The 21,368-nt window shown below is 40.1% G+C and overlaps 1 protein-coding gene across 3 annotated transcripts in view; it reads right to left on the reverse strand.

Moving 5' to 3' along the window:
- Positions 1-21,297, reverse strand: part of LOC307016780 (ankyrin repeat domain-containing protein 13C-like) — a 36,319-nt gene extending 15,022 nt beyond the window's left edge. Inside the window, exons 1-8 of one of the 3 annotated variants that reach the window (XM_079646112.1) lie at positions 20,881-21,297; positions 20,527-20,667; positions 19,069-19,532; positions 17,418-17,459; positions 10,864-10,968; positions 2,925-3,010; positions 1,886-1,931; positions 1,045-1,111 (exon numbers count right to left, since the gene is read on the reverse strand). In XM_079646112.1, the coding sequence (XP_079502238.1) occupies positions 1,045-1,111; positions 1,886-1,931; positions 2,925-3,010; positions 10,864-10,968; positions 17,418-17,459; positions 19,069-19,444 (722 nt within the window). In that variant the 5' untranslated portion in view covers positions 19,445-19,532; positions 20,527-20,667; positions 20,881-21,297. Of the gene's footprint in view, positions 1-1,044; positions 1,112-1,885; positions 1,932-2,924; positions 3,011-10,863; positions 10,969-17,417; positions 17,460-19,068; positions 20,464-20,526; positions 20,668-20,880 lie in introns of those variants that run through there. The other 2 variants (XM_079646113.1, XM_079646111.1) reach the window with 2 other exon arrangements.
- Positions 21,298-21,368: the final 71 nt, after the last annotated feature.

Here is a 21,368-nt window from a genome sequence, read left to right on the forward strand (position 1 = left end):
ACTTTGGCCGACACTAAACACCAGAGTCAATACTGATGTATTTCACACCTTTGCTCTCAGAGTTAAGAGACAATGTGTGTGGTAATCATTGCCATGGGCGACCAACAACACATTTCAAGACTCTCTTTTTGCACTTTGTCAAAGCGGGTAGTCCGGGGATGAGGCAGGACAGCAAAGAGAATAGCTGATCTCCATTAAATACACAGTGGTAGGAGCGGTGTAGGTATGACAGGCCTGACACTCTAAAGCCCCAGAATGTAAATGAACTTGCTGTGACAGTTTTCTTTCACTCTCTCCCTCTTTTTTACTCTCTGTTCCTCCAGGATAACGAGAGGGCATTTTGAATACCAAATGAGACCGCCAGGAGCAGTTCCACAGAATAATGACAGGCTCTACATCGAGGATATCTCACACAGCATGCAGAGACACAAACACACTCTGTGCCAAGTTGATTCTTCAAATAGATTTACTTGGTATGTTATGATACCCAAATATGGATGTGCTGGATAAAGGGCTGCCCTGGTTTGTCTCACAAATAAGCTGCTGTGCATCTGTGTCAGAGACAAACTTCTGGTAGTTCAAAACTGCCAAAAGGCCATGAAAAGCAAAAAACATGAACAACAAGAAAGAGGGATCCTGCTGTATATTCATTGTTGTGACCATGTGTCATCTTGCGTCTTAGGGTGAGGAATTTCTGCGGAACAATAGTGAAACGCCACTGTATTTCTCTCCCTAGGAGGCTCTGATTTAAAATTGAAACACAGAAGTAAAAGATCTGTGCCGCCTTTCAGCTTCCTCATACTGCGGGCAATGATTTCACACTCTAGTTAGCCAAACTAGTTCAAAAGAAAACGGGGAGGTAGAGAGGAGAGGTTGGTGTGTGCAGCACAAGATGACAAGGACACTTGAAAAATGCCTCTGAATTTTCTTGTGTATTCGATCAGATCACAAAACATATTGCTGTCATGAAGCAGCTGTAAGATGCCCTACCTTGGTTCAAAACATCAAACACTTTACTTATATACATTAGTTGACAGGACTTGCCTGATGTTGAGGCCCTGCTTGTAGATCTTACAGGCATCTGAAGGCAGGATTCTGGAGAGCAAAGGCACTGCAACATGAAGAGATACAGTAAGGACATGTGAAACTACGCCTAAATTTAGAAAGCACGCTCAATAATGCAGACCACCGCGCTCCTCAAAGCCTCGGTATCATATAGCTCTGTAACTAGAGGGCAGTACAACGTGTATGTCTGTGGCTAAATATGTCAGACTAACTGAGAGCAAGCAAAGTATATCATAGCTCAAAACTCAAGAGGTGTTTAAAAAAACTAAATACTGACACTATCATGTGAAGACTTAAGCTCTTTACTAATGTATTGCCTACACATTTGACATTTACAAACTGTGTGGTGCAGAAGGTTTACATTTAGTTACAGCCATGTGTATTACATAATACTGCGCTGCTAGTCAATAATTGACATTCAATAAGGACACAGTGAGCTCACAGAATGATGTCCTTGCTCACAGTGCTGACTAAGCCCACATGGTACATTTCATCTGTATCCAGTTACAGTTTATCAGGTGAGATTGTGCGTAAATTCAGTGCAGCTGGAGAACACATTCTGCTTCTGGTTTGAGGATATAATAATAAAAAGGAAAGATGTGGACATTAGAGGGTGGTGTGTCCACTCATGTCCAGCAGGAGGAGGCATTTTCAGCCTTTAGCCTCTGGTCACTATGAGTCTCTCACCACACAGATAAACACTAACCAGACAGACTTGGCAGCCTCCATTACATTTCTCTGTCTGTAACACATTGTTCTCTTCCAGAGTGGATGATGTTTTCTGCCACTACTGTTAGACAGCAGGTTTTGATTGACTCACCCCAACTTTGGAAGTCCCAGTGAAGCTCCAAGTAAAAGTCTCCAAGCTGCAAACAAAGACAAATACATCTCAATTACAAGTAGAACTACATGAGTGGAAAAGTGGTAAAACTAGTCTATCAAAAGGAATGTTGTGTGCATACAACAAATACTGAAACATAATTCAACACATTTTCAAAATAACAAACAAAAGATCATTGCAAATTACAAATCTATATTGTGTATAAAAGCCGCTCAATGTACATGGACCTGAGAAAACATGAGCTTTCATCTCCACCCAAACAAATCACGCCTGACTGATACAACTCAATACATCCCCATTATCCTGCGAGGTGTACTGAAATGTGATTAACTGATCTCATCATCATCATCATCACTGGTGGTCTCAGTCTGGCTTTCAGGCATGATGTCAAGCAGAAAGCAGATCATCATTTCCCAGAGCTGCATCATTTCTGACAATGACGCAGACAAATATAATCTCTGCCTCATCATCCAGGACGGATCTCATCCCATACGTCACACACAGCTGAATGTCAAGTATCTCGTACAGACATCGAAACCTAGAATTTCTCTTTAAATGCAGCTCAAACACACAGGGTTTTAAAAAGTTGAACTCTTTTGCTCTTGCACACTTGCTCTCTTTCTCCCTGAAGCTTTTGTGGGGGTGGCATTGCTTTAAAGCTGTCCTTGAATCTGAAATAGCCAGATAATTATGCCTATGAGTTTAGTGAGTTGCCTCACTAAACTCATGTTAGGCAGAAACAGCAAAACACAGAGGCTAGTAGCTTGGTTAGCACATAACGGTGTCTGTACATGACTAAATGTTTACAGTATGCGTATGTAAGTGAGACACAGAGACACATGAAAATGGTCTGTGGGTTGGTAGTAAAATGTTTACAGTGTGTGTAAGTGTTCATGTGACGGCACACCAAGCCCCTGAGCTTTCATTTAACTTTTAACACCACTCTGACAAGACTCTATCTACAAAAAGATGATAGGGGCATGAAAAGTAAGAATCTCTGATCGGCATCCAGACTCACTTCTTTCAGGGCTTTGAGCAGCTTGGGCCTCTTGTCCTCCACTGTCTCCCTGGATTGCTGCTTCAGCTTCCTCAGCAACGCTGTGACTGCAAGACAACAAATAAAGACAAAAGAGAACCATGAGTGAGAACAAAACAGATTTTTGCTGTGTAAAAACACAATAGTTAAAGAGCTTTTTCCAAAGGGGAAATTATAGTATGTGTACAGAAGAAATACAAATGTTTCAATAACGTCTAACTGATATTTTACCGAATAACATGTTGCTTTTACAGAATCTGATCCCGCCACTTAACTTGCTTTAAGATGATTTATTCCCCATTTTCAAAAACGAATTTCTTTACCAAGTTGCTCTTGTTTTGGCAAACAGGAAGCATCTTTCTCTACATGGCATGGAAGCCAGCTTTTACTTAATCATGATAAGTTGGCTGAGGAAAATTGTGAATTTTTTAAGACTCATTTGTAATGTGCCAAAACTAATGCTGCCTAAATGAAGCACTGTACAGGAAAGTTATTATCCCCTCCAACATGGCGATGGGGGGCGGAGGGTCTCTGTTAAGGTTAAGGCTTAATCTTATTCCTGTGTGAACGTACTGCGAGTCACCACTATTATCCTAACAACTGACTCCCTTGGTAAATCCTGTCAGCAATGTGACATGCTAAGGCAAACATCACATAGGAAACAGTAACGATAGCTTTCAGCTCAAGGTTACGCTGACTTCCAGGGGCAGAGGGGAAACTCCCAGCAGCCCCAGGCCAATCCCTGCACACCGCCTGCAGGGATCAAACATTTCCAGGAAGTTCAAAGGGAGCCAGCCTGGGAGATGTGGAGCTTCCTGCTAATGAGCTGCGTCTGTAACTTCCTTAACGACCCGGGGAGAGACCCTCGCAGGAGACCTTTACCCTGACGGGGCAGATTAACAAGCACTCGCAGCTTTTAAGCCCGATGGCTGCAGAAGGCAAAAGAAAACACGGTAGAAAATAAATAAATCCACACCCAGCTAGCAAGCATTCTTTAAATGTTATTTACTGTTTATAAGGGGGTTGGAATAACAGTTTCCCACAAATGTAATTCAATTACGACATGATTTATTAACTAATGGTAATCGGAGAATAACAATTGGCTTCTGACACCTGGACTTCTCTACATTTAAATAGTGGGAATAAGGCATACTCATTAGCAATTAAACGTTACTGCTACATGTGGAGAGAAAACATACAGAAACATGTCGTGCATATTGTCTTATTGATGCTCCCAACGAGAGGGGGCGGAGGGCTCGATGATTAAACAAGGCCAAATGAGAGCACAGGCACGCAACCCCACACACACACACACACACACACACACACACACACACACACACACACACACACACACACACACACACACACACACACACACACACACACACACACACACACACACACACACACACACACACACACACACACACACACACACACACACACACACACACACACACACACACACACACACACACACACACACACACACACACACACACACACACACACACACACACACACACAAGTCAAGGACGAGAGTGTCTCTTTTTGGCTGGGCTGCCTAATGAGTGTGGACAAGCTCCGGACGGGGCTCCTCCTGATCCTCGCCGCCTCTCAGCGGGACGAGGAAAAAGATACAATCTCACCATCTGCTCACAAACCACCCAGCCAACACAGCCCAGAAACAAATGCTGCCCGCTTTAACACTAAACCAGACTGACTCTCCACGCTGGAGATACTTCACCCAGATACTGATGAGGGCACTTCCCTGTCATTAATTAGATGAGTGATCTCAGTGATTTTACCTCCACACACTAATGACAAGAGACAGTCGGCTCCATTTTGTATTTACATCACCACAAACTGCTACTATTTAGCAATTAGGCCGGGATCTAGCTGGACAACTGCTGCTGGCAGGTCTCCAACGACCTGAGAACAGTCAATATTGACTCAGGATGGCAGTCACTGTGTGCGGGGGAGCAAAGCAGGCAAATGGGTTCCTCTTAATTTAGTTTCAAATATTTTAAGTTACTGAGGTATGGTCAATTAACTTTACAAGACGTCTAAAAATACTTAAAACTGCTACATTTACTGGATATCACACACCACATGCAGGATTGAGAGCTTTTAATCTTTGATTAGAGTTAATAAGCTGCTTAAAATGTAGTGAGGAGGAAGGAATATCCCCTCTAAGTCTCAGCAGGGTGAGCTTGAGCTTTAATATTTAGTTTTTATATTGTTTTGCATTTCAAAAGTGCCTAAACCCTACAGTATTTGACTGTAGGTCCATAACTACAGCAGCGTGTTTACATTATTTCAAATTCTCTTTTTTTTATTTGGCGTTTTTCCTTGCAGGAATTTTCATGGTACAAATAAAAATATATAAAAAGATTAAATTAGAAAATTACATCACAACGATACCTTCCCCCTTGTCTCTGAAGTCCTTTAAGTACATACTGAGGATTTACCATGACCTCAAATAATAACCAAGCTCAAACAAAGTCAATCAGATATTTGTTTATTTGATCCCAAAACGCAGTAATAATAAAAAGACAAGCATTAATTGTTGCCGCAATCTTCTTTTAATAAGGCAAGGAACAATGAAAGCAAGCTGTCTAATAAACCCAAACATGACTGTGGCAGCCTTTCAACAAGATCCAGCAGCCGACAACACTGCTGTGTGAGCAGGACAGATATAGCTCCTATCAAACAAAAAACGACAAAAAACTATTTCTGAGACACATTTTGCCTCCTTGTTCGGATGATAAAGCTGTAAGTAACAAAAAGCTGAGGTAAGAAATAGATTGAAACAGAAACTACAATAAAATGATGCACTAATCACCCCAGGACATTTGCCTTACAGTAAATCCAACAGAAACTCCACTTCCCTTACAGACTCTGGAATGACCCTGACTCAGCTCTTACTGAATCACCAGTGACTGTATATATAAAAATGAATAAAGGCAGGGCTCTGCTGGGCTAGGCCAATAAAGGAATCAACATTTATTGCGCCGAAAATGGTTCACATTCACAGTTTCTGCACTATTGACCTTTCCTGTCATTGTGGCAGCTAGGTGAAACTGTGTGTGAGACTCCGCCGTTATGAGCTGAGCTGTCACAACAGAGGCCCCGCCCTGTACGTTGGAGCGAGAAACACAACAACAACAGCCCTTCTCAGTGGCACCGTTTTGGCTCCAGTGCAACAGAAGCTGCCGTTACTCTTGTCTGATGAACAGACTGACCTACTGTACCTGTCTGCCAGCAGGTTTCTCCTGTACCTGTCTACTGATCTCTTTCTCTGATCCGGACCACAAACTCCTCTCACTGGCCTGCATCCAGGAGAGGCAGGTATAGTCATAGTGAAACGCTCTTTTCAACAAACAAACAGGATTTTTGTATCACTTTTAGTTAGGCTTCTCTCCTAGTGTACACTTGCCATATTGTGTCAACAACCAAAGCTAATATGACAAAGAAAAGAGAGCATTTGGGGGTCATTCAGACTGAAGGCGGCCCTCTTTTTAAAAACAATGCAGAGGGCTGCGTAGGGCGGGTTGCTTCAGGTATCATTGAGATGATGAAATATGATCCAGGAAGTCAATTTTTAGCAAGATAATGAGGGGTTATCCAAAATCAAGTACAATGCTTACTTTTTTCAAATCAAATAATGAAAACCCTGTGTTTGTAAGCCTTGAAAAAAGTTTGGACTTGAGAATCATTATTATGAACTAGAAGGGCCATTTTAATTTGTGTAAATATATTGCATGTTCCCCCCATTTTTTTTTTCTAGGATAATGCTCTAACCTTCTACTTAGTTTCATGCAAATTTGCAAATCTTACCATAATCCTTCAAACAGAAGACAAATAGCAAACACGATCCAAAAAAGTTATTGGCAGAGATGACAAAGAAATTCTATGATTCTTTAAAAAACAAAAAAAAACCTTTAGACACTCTTATATTCTTAAAATCACAAACCACTACACTGCTTTGGTTTTTTGGTATGAAAAGCTGTGAAATCTTTTATAGTACAACCGCTTCACTTCACCCAGCTTTACCTTGATATTGTCATGAAGGAGTCTCTTGACGACCTTTCAACCCGATATTAAAAGGCAGGGCTCAACGCTAACTTTTAAAAGTGGTTGCCAGGCTGGCAACCAGGCATCAGCTTTTGGTTACCAAAACTGAAAATACAGTTGCCATTTTTAGTCACCTTATATTTTAAATAATTAAGATACTATACAGTTATACATCAACTTAATAATGAAAATGTGAAACAAAAGAATTTTGAAATGCTTTACAATAATTAATTAAAACAATTAGTTGAAACTAAAGTGGTAGTAAACTTGTCCACCCTCAATTACTGGTATACTAAATACCAGTAGTGCAGCTGTTGTCATGTTCTTCACAGATCAGTAGTTTCTTGGTCATCCGTTCTCTCCCTTTCAAATTTGGGTTTTCTTGACCTTTGTGCCGACCCCCACCATAGATCCATTCGCCCTTCAGCATTGAAGTCTTGGATTGGCCAGACTAATGAAAACCATTCACAGTTAAGAATTAGATATGAATTATTAATGCTGTAAATTACCTTTAATATGTTTAACTATATTTAAAATGTGTTATAGAAGTGATTATATTTGTATGCCAATATTTTCCTATGGTAAAGTTTCGTTTTGCACTTTTATTTTGGTAGTAATAAGATCGGGACTCTTATTTTGAAGGAACTTTTACCGGAAGTGAATGCACAACGTAGTAGAATGTATATATTTCGCCTCCTAAGACTTTACACATTTCCTCTTTGCTTTTCGTTTGGGTTCACCTTGCGCTTTATCAGTTGAATCACTTTGAACATTCGTTTGAGAAGTTGACGGGTTGGCCGAACTCTTTACCCCACAGTCAAACAACTTAATTTGCTCCGCCATTTTTTGTAAAACAAACACAAGGCGCACCGCGCACGCGAGTAAACGTGCATCGCTTTCTGGCTCCGTAATCACACCCAGCACTGATCACCTCACGCTGAGCACGTGCAACTTAAGTATCAGGTTCCGACTGGTGGTCACATAGGCTCTGTGCACAAGATGGCGTCTATCAACTTACGGTGGCTGGGTGCGCACCAGTACTTCCGGTCTGCGGTGTTGTGGAGTTTGAGCGGGTGGTTAGCGATACATACAATAGAGAGAGAGAGAAAGAGAGATAGATAGCAAGCAAGATGCATAGCATACAGATAGCGATATATAGTTAGCATAGAGAGAGAGAGCGAGAGAGACATACATACATACATACATACATACATACATACATACATACATACATACATACATACATACATACATAGCATACAGATAGCGATAGAGTTAGCATAGATGATGAGTGGTAAAGAAAAGCGATTGGCCTTCCAGCGGGTAAGAAAGTCGGCACTACATTGCTGTGTGCCCCTTTGTATACATTTGTCCCGTTATAATCGGGAGATAAGTTTACATGCATTTCCCATTGATGCTGAGGTAAAGGCTCAGTGGCTGATCAAGGTCCGTAGGGACAATTTCAGCCCCACAAAAAATACCCGTGTGTGTAGTAGGAATTTTCGACCAGGAGACTTATTGGTCACAGCTGGAGAACTGAACAGAGTAAAGAAAGGAGCTACACCTGTTCTCTTTGCTTTGAATAACTACGAGCTACCTACACCAAGACGTAATGTTTGGGAGCGTCGGCCGAGGGCAGAGAGTCCCGCCCCGGACTTGACAGCTGAGTACGAGGTGGAAACAGTTGCGCCACCGGATCATGACTACTCTGTAAATGCAGCGACGGCAGTGATGGCAAATCAGGTTTGATTGAGGCTTTGAACCGATGAACACTTTATATTTTTCTCCCTACTCTGAAATCGTGAGGCTTTTCATGCTTTCTCATGGACCTATAACAGCTAGCCCTGACGCTCACTCTCCCTGAAGGTAGATCTTTGTTTGAAACTGCTTTGTTTGTCACTTACCTTCATAATTGTCGATGTAACTGGATATGTACATCTTGAACCCCTTTTCTCTTTTGCTCCTCGGGGCTGAGCTTGCCGCTTGTACCAGCCGATGTACATCACTGATGTTAACCTTCGGTAGGTCTTGGAGACATCGAGTGTAAAATAGTGCCATCACGTTAACCTGCTCACTTTGCTCTACCGCTATCTGTATGCTATCTATCTATCTATCTATCTATCTATCTATCTATCTATCTATCTATCTCTCTATGCTAACTATATATCGCTATCTGTATGCTATGTATCTTGCTATGTATCTATCTATCTCTCTCTCTATTAATTGATCTATCTCTCTCTCGCTATCTATTGTATGTATCGCTAACCACCCGCTCAAACTCCACAACACCGCAGACCGGAAGTACTGGTGCGCACACCAAGCCCGCCGGAAGTTGATAGACGCCATCTTGTGCAACTAGCCTATACAACAAATAATTAACATTTATCTATTTTGGGGTGCACATTTAGCTGTTTGCTGTCCTTATTTCTTCATGTTAAAAAGTGGTTGCCACTGATGGCAACCAAAGGCCAAGAAGTGGTTGACATTTTTTCTGAATGGTTGCCAATGGCAACCGTTACTGTCGAGCCCTGAAATGTGTAGCAGAGTTCACTGCAGGCTTCAGACCATAGACAGGTGTTAATCTGGTAAGGTAAGTGGCATTATAGAGTTAAACAGTGCAGTGAATGGAGACAATTTAAGCGGCTTATTGTTGGCGCCATGCGGCTGAACTAATAGGCCCCAACTATTTCACTCTGATTGACTGACACTTCAATTGTTTTGAGTACATTCAACAATATTGTACCTATTAGCTGCTACTGTAGCCGTGTTGAAAATATCTCAATGTAATATTGCTTTGACAATAGAAATACATCTATTGAGTGACTTTACTGATTATTTTTTCTGAAGAACGGTTTTATTCTTCTATTTATTTTATTTAATCACAATATTTTAACACCATGTACCTGTAATATGCCAATATCTGTTTACAGCACAGGCCCTTCAACATCTTTGATGGCTGAAGTTTGGTAGCAATATTGTTGTAATTCAGTTTGTCAAATTCTTTCTTTCTCACCACTGCTATAGAGCTCCGTCACACAGAAAGAAACCTCAGGCCCTCCTGTTCCAATGACCAAAATAACAAGAGCTTTAAATAGACAATGGAAAGAATGCACTTATCAGATATAAGTAGGCATAGAGATATAAAAAACATATACAGTCGGAAAGGTCTGGTACAAAAATGGGGATAATGTTGTGATCGGTGGTTTGCATTCAAAGCATATTTTGAGATAGAACAGCTTTTTTTGTAAAGCTTCTTTTTTTTTTTTGGACGTTCACCCTGTGGATCAGAGCATTGAAAAAAGCAGATCAAAGACTTCCTAAGCAGAAGTTCTTCATTCAATGTTTTAAAAATAAACTGCCAGTGTACAAAGGTGTTCCCATTTAACACCCTGTACCTATAAACCTAACATATGTGGTTTCACTTACATGTCAGTCACGTTTTTGTACAAGCATGGTCTCAAATAAAAGTAGATATAATAATTTCAAATAAAAATTATTCTTGAAAAAATATGAATACGATTTTGGAAAATGGGCGTGAAAGGGGCTTGAGCATGATCAGCCTATGAGGAGAGAGAAACATCTCATGAATCGCCTTTTCATTGGAGCACAAAGCCACGGGGCCTTGAGGAATGTCCCCCCCCAACCCCTCGCTTGGAAGCAGCGGTGTGGAAGATGAGAGGCAAATGTTGATCGGATCTTTTCCTTCCACCCATCACCGTTTTCACACCTACAAACTCAAACTGAAACCCAACTGAAGTCACAGTTTTCAGTAAATAAGTCCATCTCCGTTGGTAGCAGCAGTGGGGGGGGGGGGGGGGGTTTCACAGTCACAGATACTTACTCATTTGTCGATCTCCGTAGCTGATGGCCTCGGCAAGGGGACTCCACCCCTGAGCGTTCTTCACCTTCACTGGTGCATTGTGGGCCAGCAGCAGGTGGGCACACTCTGTAAAAAGGACAGAGGTTCAGATAGGTAAGTATTTACTCAAATCACAACTTATTTTATTGATTGCTTTTACTAAAGGTGTCACAGGACAGACACAAACATACAATATGAAAAAGACCAGCAGAAAAAAAACGCAAGGGAGGAAAGAGAGATATCTCTACGTGGAATTAAAGGATTTGAAATAAAACTATGTTAATTTGTCACACATATTTGCATGTACACAACACAGCAAACAAAGTGGAGTTTGTCCTCTGCATTTAAACCATCCTAGAAGGAGGTTACCCAGCAGGTGAACTGATACCTCTCTAAGGTATTTTTCTTTTGTATAAACAGAGCTTTGACTTGTGTATTCAAAATGAAAATGAAGCACTTTAAAGTAAAAAAGTTTAGTTTTTAATGTTTACAATTCTCACTATAAATGCAACAGCGAGAACAAGGTTAACAGAATTAATTTATACCCACAGCGAGTAAGCTTTAAAAAGGGGGTTCAGCCAAGAGACGTAGCCTTAGTGGTGAACCTTATTTGACTAGCAGTTTGATTTTTGAATGCTGCTTTCTGCTTGAAAGGAAGCAAAGGCAATAAAAAGAGAGGTGATAAAAGTATAAAGAGATTCCTCCCCAGTGAAAAATCCAGCCCCAATGAAAGCAAAACAAGACTCTGAACCTAATTATAAACGGTGTCTCACAGATACCAGGAAATTGGTTTCCTTTTAAGTTTAACTAGAGACAGAAAAACACAGAGATTCAAATAGGACAGAAAAAAAAGGTTTGATATTACGCAAAACTTAAGAAAGAACGCTATAATGGCTTTTTTCGGTCTTAGTGCTACTCACCCACAACGCAGGAATACAAAACGTTAAGAGACATTAGAAAGAAAAGGTGTAGTGTAGGGATGTCCCAATATCAGAATATAACAGTGGAATTACATGATTGTAGGTACCCAATTTGTTATCACAGTAAAAATACGATTTATAAAACAAAAATTTGCTTAGAAAAAATTAATTAAAAGAATTGTATAAATGGTAAATGGCCTGTACTCATATAGCGCTTTATCAAGTGTCTTAAAACCCTCAAAACGCTTGGCACACTACGAGTCATTCATCCGTTCACACCTCATGTGTCACTTGCTCTATGGAAGATAACATTCACACACATTCACACTTTTGGCCATGCCATCGGGAGCAACTCAATGTTAAGTATCTTGCCCAATAAAACATCGACATGTTAACTGCCGGGATCGAACCCACAACCTTCTGGTTGAAAGACGACGACCGCACTCTCTCACAGCCACAGCCACCCGTAAATATGATTACATTGGAACACATCACGATAATATTGTAATTTACCTTCACCCTTGCCTATACCGATTTTTACTGAATCATAATGGAACTCAATTAAACCGAGCTCCGGCATGGATTTTTGTTGTTTATGTAGCATTATCAGTGAAAAACAGGGTAGGTTAAAGGTCATTTTAATAAATTACGTTTGGACTTTGGCACTCGGTATTTAAATATTGGTGGTCGTGATTGTTGCACAGGGCAAGTATATTTCAAAACAAAAATGGTACGGTGAGAATAAGTCTAATTTGAAACTGCCCAAACACTCCTCATTTCCTATTAGTTGCATCTCTTCGTCACCTATAATGTTGCTATGGTGACACATTTAATTCATAATCAGAGCCCAAGCAACACATTTTAACTCCGTCTCAACACTGTGCTCTAATATTGAGCCCAGCTCGAATCTTAAGAAAAACCAGCCGAGAAAACGAAATCAACTCTACTTTTATGGCTTAAATCTTTCTTTGTGTGTTTCCTGTTCCTGATCACATGCTTCCATTTGATCACACTTGTATCACTTTGCAGTATATATCAGTTGAAAATGTTGTCTGACTGCATGTTCACATCTTTGTGATACACATTTTCTGTAGCATAAATCATCCTGCTTTAATAGAAGGGCAGATTGTTTGTAGGATTGAGATGTCAGCTGACCCATTAACCAGAGCCATATGGGAACTACAGTTATGCAAGACTGAACATCCCTCTTTAGAATCCATACTGCTGTAAAATGAGGAATTATTCTCAGGAATCAAATGTCAAACTTCCCCTGGCACTGTGCAGAGTCACCCTCAGAGCTGTGCCTGAATTTCAACAATGGGAAAACAGCCAAAGAGCCTCATCCTTCTCTCCATAGCGAGATCAGCAGTAAGTGCAAAATCCCTTCTCTCTCTGCGGGCAGCCTGTCAACAAACTGCAGCAAGCCAAAAACGAAAGCCTGTTGTTCCGGCTCTGCCGTCATTTTTGCCGTGACATCATTCATTATAGTGTTGGCGTCTGTGTGGCTCTGTCTCAGCGTTGGGCAGGAGCTGTCACAGTCACAGGCCTGTGAGCAGCAAACCAGTGAAATGCAAACCAGAGGCTGAATACTAACAGTCTGCTGCTGAGTGGATATGGACTCGCTCTCGATAGGGCAGGAACTTGATGCAGAAACTCTCAATACAGCCCTTCTTTCATTTGAATCACCCATATTAGTCATGCAAACAAATTCAAACTGGTAACTTCCTTCATGTTCAGACTTGTATCTCTGCTTCACATTAGCACGAAAGCCGACGTAGTGGCGTACAGTGCCAATTGGGTGGCCAAGACTACAACTAAAAACAGTCTACCTTTTGAAAAGAGAGCGCAACACATAACATTCTGGAATACCAGATCACACTGAGCTGCATACTCACAATGTTTAATTAATGAAAAGAGGTCAGGGTCTCATGCATTCTTTATGACAGGGAAGAATACGTTTTGAAACACTCCTAATTAAACACATTCTCCACACAATGTAAGAAAAGAGGAGTGTGGCAATCCCAAAAGTGCATTTACACGAAAATAAAAAGGTGTGTTGTGACAGGACCCAAATCACTTAGTCTATATTCTTTAATGAAGCAATTATCAGCAACACCATTGCTCTAATGTGCAGCTTGCTTCCATGTGCGAGCATGGCAAAGAAAATCTTAACGAATAAAGACAGGCCAATGGGAAGTTATTGTGTTCGTACCAGGAGAGCAGCTCAGGCTCAAAGACTTGGCTTATGACGAGTCGGAATCTGTTGTCTTATTAACTTCTGTCTAATTCTGCTTCACAAAATCTGCACGTTGAACTCTTTCCAGGTCTCAGCACTTTAGAAAGATTGACTAATATCAACTATATGGCATGCTTTAGTAAAAAAGAAGCCGAGATAGCACTGGAAAGGGTTGATGTAACTGCAAAGTGCCTCGCAAAGAGCTTTACATCAGCAAACAGAAAAGCAGACCTATGTGTTTATGCATTAGTCTGGTCCCTGCTCGGTTTAGGAACAGCTGATAACAGAAGTTGATGTCTGGAAAATACAGGCAGCAGAGTGCACGAGCGTTTGCATTCTGACGTAGGCCAGCATTCCCTCTGGCCTTTCACCTATATATCACCCTACTACAACCAATGATTGTGTAATAATAACGACTAGCAGATATACATTATGTAAGTGTAATGTGTCCTAAGCTGCTAACCTGCTAGCTTCTGTTCTCGCGTCATGCTTTCAGGTACAAGCAGTGGACTCTTTGGCTTTGAGGATTAACTAATATAGCCAAAATATATTTCAATGACTGGAGTTAGGGCTGTACGATATATGATTTCAGCATTGTGTGCATACGCTATAGTAGCATTATAGCAGCACTTGATGCAAAAGGAAAACTTGCACAGTTCTAATTTGACTGATTTACAAGAGAAGTCAGTCTGATAACAAATCATTTGGAGTGGTTTCGGGTACTTCATGCAACCAATCACAATCATTCTTGATCAATTGATCCAACAACACAAGCAGGCCTCTTTAGTAATCTGTCACATTATGAAATGAGAAGGAAAACAAATAAAGATTTGATTGCAAAAACATGTTTGAAGTCATCTGTTGAAAAAACCTATATTCTGCACTCAGCATCATACAATACAGTTATGACATAATATTACGTAAATGTGGTTCTTTTGAGTTGATTTTATTTGTTATAGTAGGAAGCTGGGAAATACTAATCAAACAGCAGTTCATTCATTTGAATGGAATCGAAAGAGCCTCCTTGATACATTAACATGCAGCCTATAACTCAAAGCAATGGGTTTCTGTCCGACTCAATACCCAGTCATGAGGTATTGATAAGGGAAGCCTTCCTGTGGGTTACTGGGTTGATTGAATGTGCAGCAGCTGGGTGGAAGTCCGGCTCGATTCACAAAGAACTCTAACAGAGAAATGAGGGAGGCAGAGCAGGATGGAGAAATAAAGTGCTAATCTAATGCTTCACTACGTGCGGTGGCTACAGATTGGGCACTTGTCAAGAGGCTCTGTGGGCTGTTACAGCCCCCACCATCACCACCCATTCTTGTCCAGGCTGAGTACATTTATAAAAATGGCTTTTCTGCCCACCTCGGCATCGATCAGGCACTTATAGAGCGCATCAAACAGCAGTTGAAGAATCACATTGCTGCAGGCTCTAAAGAAAAAGTGACACTGTATAACATCACCTATGTTGTTGGCTTTCCCAGAAGTAAAATGAGTGTAAATGTATAATGAGCCTCTAATATCCTCTCTTGATTCAACGGGCTGCTCTTTTTTTAAGTGATGACCCAATAACATTTTACTAAGTGCCAACTCAGAGGGAGACTAACCCTGCCAGACTGGCAATTTGGCTCCAAACACTCACTAGGTTGTTATCTTGTGTCTTTGAAACACATTTAAAATATCTAGAGATGTTATCTGTGTGGCCCTTTAAACATATAGTACAACCTCGGGACAAAAGGAAAACAGATTCTGTTCTTTGATGGCACCAAACAGGAAACAGGAGGAAGCTGTGTTAATCATATTATTTTGACAGTTGAGTCATATTAAATAAATATTTTTCGAGTACTCTAAGTTTCTTTCTTCAGTTTTTTAGTGTGGCTACAAAATTGTACCTTATTGTTCTAAATGTTTAGTTATCAATTGTGAGAGAGAGTTGATGAAGATACTGTACTATATTATACGATAAAGTATATCTGCACACTGCTGTTTGGTTCTTTCTCATTGTTGTTTCAGTTACCAATGATAGAATCATGCCAACTGCATTTATTATGCTCAGTTTTTTATTTAACTAACAAGCTGTGCAATAGGAAAAGGTCAAATGTAAGAGTCTATGCACTTCTGTCATTTGCAGCCTGGTGAATAATAAACACACACCATACACAAAGAGAGCCGTGTCCTGTCCATCCCAACAGACCAGCAACACCCAGACTATGATCTCATGCTGTAGCCTTCAGCCTGTCTGCCCAGAGCATCCCTAGAGGACAGGCTAGCAGCTCAGGCAAGAGATAGGCAACCTCATTAGCTAAATCAAATCCATTGCCTCCCATCCGCCACTACACTTTGGCAATCCACTGTCTGGATTAACGATAGGCAGAGACAGGGACTTCACTCTGTCCACAGGATTGACATTTCCGAATGCGAAATCATTTGAAACCCTTGCTACAATGACAGACACGAAACAAATGAGAACGTGAACTACGAGTAACCCTATGCTTGAAATGTTCCCTGAGAACCTGCTGCAGAAGAGGGGGGGATTAATTTTTCAATAGCATGTTGGGAAGTCTTCTTGAAATGCATTAATATTTTAAGCACATGCTTTCAGTCCAGCCAATTCAGCTAAGAAAAGAATCAGGTAAATACTTCTACAAGGCCTTGATACATCGTGACATATTTATTTTAAACACAAAACAGATTTTTCTTCTAGGACTTGTTACATAAATAAACCACTTTTATTTATTTTATTTCCTTTTGGGAGACATCTGAGGTTAACACCTTTTGTGACATATTTTTCACAACTGATATAAAATCAACTAGAAACTATGATAGTAACTAAGTAACATCTGATGCACAGAAGATAGCATCAAAGTATTAAGGAGGGCAAATAATATGGAAGTTGAAAATGACACCTCCTATGTAAACTAATTACCCCCTTTGCCAGCCTCAAACTATTAGTCTTTGAGCCAGTGGTGGCACATCAATCAGAACAAGAGACTTTAGCCACTGAGAGGATCAGATTTCTTGCTCTGTCATCATTATCTAATCCCATTTATAGGTTCTTTCTCTATAAATGTATGAAATGTAATATTTGTTGTTCAATTCTGTTTTTGACCGGGCAATATAAGAATCCATAAACCCAATATTTGTATACATCCATGAGCATCTTGCCATCTGGGATTCTTTGTGTTGATCTGTGAGAAATGTCTGGTGGTGATTAGTCAGACAAATGCACACACAAAGCAGGGCAAGCAAACTGAAACACACAAATACACAGAAACAAAAACAAGACGACACACAGACCTGCAGAGCGACCAAATTAGAACGCTAGAGAGACAAACAAGAATAAACCATATGGTGTTGCATCTTTAAGAATTACTCACCTTTGTGCCCCATCATGACGGCAAGATGCAACGGTGTGTTCCCTGAAGAAGAAAAAAAAAGATAGTTTTTTGTCTGCTTTGATAATAACAATAAGAGACGAGTTTCAGTGATAAACCCTGTGCCTCTAGTCAGCCTGGATTAGATGTTTAAATTAGGAGGCAGAATCCAAAAATTCCAAATGACATGGTACATTTATGCCTATTGTGCGTTCTCCCACCATGACAAGCAATAGTATAGTCCATTAACCGGCCATACCCTTGAAATATGATGCATTTAACAGTCAGGGACATGGCTTGTTAAAATAAATAAATTCACTAAATGCTTCTAATACAAATGCATTTGGGTACATTTGAGTGAGGTGTGGAAAAGCCCAGATGTTTTCCCTGTTATCTGAAATGTGCCTCATAAGCGTTGGAGAATCCCTTATGAGGAAGCCAAACTGCCCGCTCAGCTCCTCCAGGCTTCTCTCTTCCAAGAGAAAGTGGTGGGAAAGCATCAGGGCCTGACGGTAAGAGCCCTGATGTGTGTACAAATACAACCTAGGGATCAGCTAGCAGTCCCACCGGATAATGTTGTAATAAACAGTATATGGAGCCGGTGAATTCAATTAAATTTGTACTAGCAAATGTGCCTTCCAAGAATCCATATGCTGGTTAATCTAGATATAATTCAGATGGTGCTGTCATGACTGGCACTATCTTTTGGAAAAAGTAATAAATGTTAGTTACAGCCTATTAAACTGGACATCTCAGAACACCTGAGCATACAAGTACAAGTGCAGGTTCAGTAAGTAAATGTTTTTGTGATGTTGATGAATTGACAATTAAACATAGATTAAACTTGCTATTTGTGTGGCTAATAATGTAAATAATGAAATCTTTAATAAAACTGTCCTTGTGTGATGGACATGCTTTAGCCTGTATCCTGTGGAGGCTAAACTAATGTGCACGTATACACACAAACTGCTGCTACTGAATCATATCAACCTCAACAAAAGGCTCAAGTTCCAAAAGAACGCTTGGGCGAACTGTTTGACACCTTGTTGTGGTGCTCCACATCAAAGCTTTGAATTGAAGACAGAGCACATTCCACCATGACACTGAGCACAAGCTGCCTACAGGCCATCCTTTATCTCTGGACATGAACCGGAACTAAACAATCTCGTCCCTTTGTTAGTTCAGGGATGGTTTATCTGGAAAGTGTGGCGTTATCTGAGCAGACTTTGTCCTGCAGAAGAGGTGCTATCAGTCTGGAAAAAGTCTTGCAAACAATCTCTAAATAAACAAAATGGCTATGGTATGGACCAACTTTCACATAAGCATTTAACCAAATACGTTAAATCTGAGAGACTTTTGTGGCTAGCTGTAGTTACTAAGGAATATCAGTGATTTAGGTGGGAGGAGGTATTTAAGCAAACAATCATTCTTAAACACGTTTCTACTCTATAGACGTGTGGGCAATGGGCAGGAGGAAACAAAAAGTGGAGGAATCAAAATATTCCTATATTGTGGCCTTGTTATGGAAAAGCCTCGCCTATTTGGTACTGCTAAGGACTGATGGCATATTAGCGAACTAAACATACGCTTCACTGGACCTTACAATTGGGGGATCCTGTTTTAGGACTGAGGGATAGGCAGCTGGTTGACTTACCATGGACGTCTTTCTGGGCGATATTCTGTGTCCGTATGAGTGAAGACAGACGGCGGACATCTCCTTTAAACACACACTCATGCACCGGGAAGTCCTGCCCCGTTCGGATGATGGGGTTCTTGTTGTTGTCATCGATGACATCGGATGTTGACAGTGTGTTGGTGTTAGCGTTAACCTGCGACTGTAGGTGCTGCTGCTGTGTTGATGAAGACTTGACTAACTTGTGATTGCTGAAGATTTTACTCGCTCTGCTCTTGTTGTTTATCTTGGAGGCGGTGAAGGTCCCTGTTGCAGCCTCTTCGTCCGGTTCCAGTAAATCCTCGTCCTTGCTCGGCCTGTGGTCCTTGCGCAAGGAACGGATCTTCTCTCCGGTCATTTTCTACACAGGGCACGGAGCTCACGGTGACCCTCCGGGCGAACTGATGCGATCCGCCAGTTGGAGGTCTTTACTCAGGCACAGTAAACTGCACAACATGAAACACACTTAATCTCTACCGGACGGGCTAAAACGATAGTTTACTCGGACAAGTAGAGGCTAAAGTTGACCGGTTTACTATAAAAACAAACACTTCGCTCCCCTCCTATCGTTCAAAACTGACGCTGGTAGCTGCACAACATAAGCGCCTCCAGTTGACTAGTACCGAAGATTCGGCTAATGTCTTCCGCCTCGTAGTATCGCGAGAGTTCAGGAAAGGTTACCAACGGTCACTAGCTTATTATACCTAATAATAATACAGCTCTGGAAAAAAACAAGAGAGGACTGCAAAATTATCAGTTTCTCTGGTTTTACTATTAATATGTAAGTAGAATGCTTTTTATTTTTTATTTTATTCTATAAACTACTGACAATATTTATCTGTGTTGGAATTCATCAGGCACAGGAAGGTGGAGATTATTATATTATATTAGACTATAATTATTATCTAATCATCAATTATTATTTAATTATACATTATGTAATTATATATTATAATTATATATATTATATAATTTTTGCCCGGAAGTGACGTAGGTTTTACTCTAATCTATATGCTAACTTTCCTACATTACCATATCAGAAATTTAGATAAAGACAGGTTATTATTTAGTTGACATATTGTATTTGTATAATATAGCAAAATGGCTATCCTAGTGTAAATGTTGTTTTACTTATTGGGGAAAACCCCAAAATGTTACAACTGTCCCTGGTCTCTCCTACTTTATAAGAACAAATGATAATCATTATAATTTTAATATATTTTCAATCAAAATTATAATAAAGATACAAAAAAGATTCATGTTTGAGTCACTTTGAAATTGCAATATCGTCAGTGAAAACATTTTGTATTGTAATGCATATCACACACAGACACTTTGTTAGAATAAAAATACAATAACATATTTTTGCTCTATTGATAACAATATCTTAAAGCAACGATTTGAAATGTTCATGATTTAATTTAAAGTCTTTCCACTTGCCCATATCAATGTAAGTTAGTCGTTTCATCACCAATAACATCCGAAAGTCAACCTAGTGTAATAGCCTAAAGAAGTCCAAAGTCTTGATTTAGGTTTAGAAAATATTAGTAAAAAGTACTCAGGATATTCCACTTTCAGATCCTGTCGGGAAGCAGAGAAAGAGTCTAGTTGAGATTAAAATATTTTTTTCAAAAGCATTCTTGCCAAGACAATGATGTAGACATAAAAACAAAACACATAACAAGTTAAATAAAATAAATCAAGGCATTAAGATTTACTACATTTCAATATTTTAAACCCAATTCAATGAGTGTTCTTATCTCACTTGTACATGATTTAAGTAAGTGAACTTACTTGGTTTCTATCTTGATTGTACTTTTCAAGTACACACTGCAGTTTGGACTCATTGACACAGGTCTGGCTCATCCGCGAGGACAGGTTTCAGTAGGCTGAAACAGTACAGACCTCCAATGCTCCACTGAGTCAGGACCGTCAGGACAGAGCACTTCCTCCCCCTATGGCTCAGGAATGGAAACACAGCTAAAGGTCCGTTATGTGTGCCATGAGGACACACATGCACAGAACTAAATGTATATGTTAACCAACAAATGTTATAGTGTTGGTTAGAGAGAAATTAACAAGTTGTTGATTCCTTTTAGTTTTGTAAAAAAAACAGGTTCTTAATCTAGATTTAAATGTGGACACTCTTTTCATAGTGGTCTGTCAATTGTTGAAAACATCACCAACAGACATCAAATAAATACAAATAAAACCATATTGAGGTTATTAAACTCATTGAATAAATTAAGTAAATCTGAAACAAAGTTAAATACAAAAGACAC

The sequence above is a fragment of the Notothenia rossii genome (genome assembly GCF_949606895.1).
Source record: "Notothenia rossii genome assembly, chromosome: 1".
NCBI lineage: Eukaryota > Metazoa > Chordata > Actinopteri > Perciformes > Nototheniidae > Notothenia > Notothenia rossii.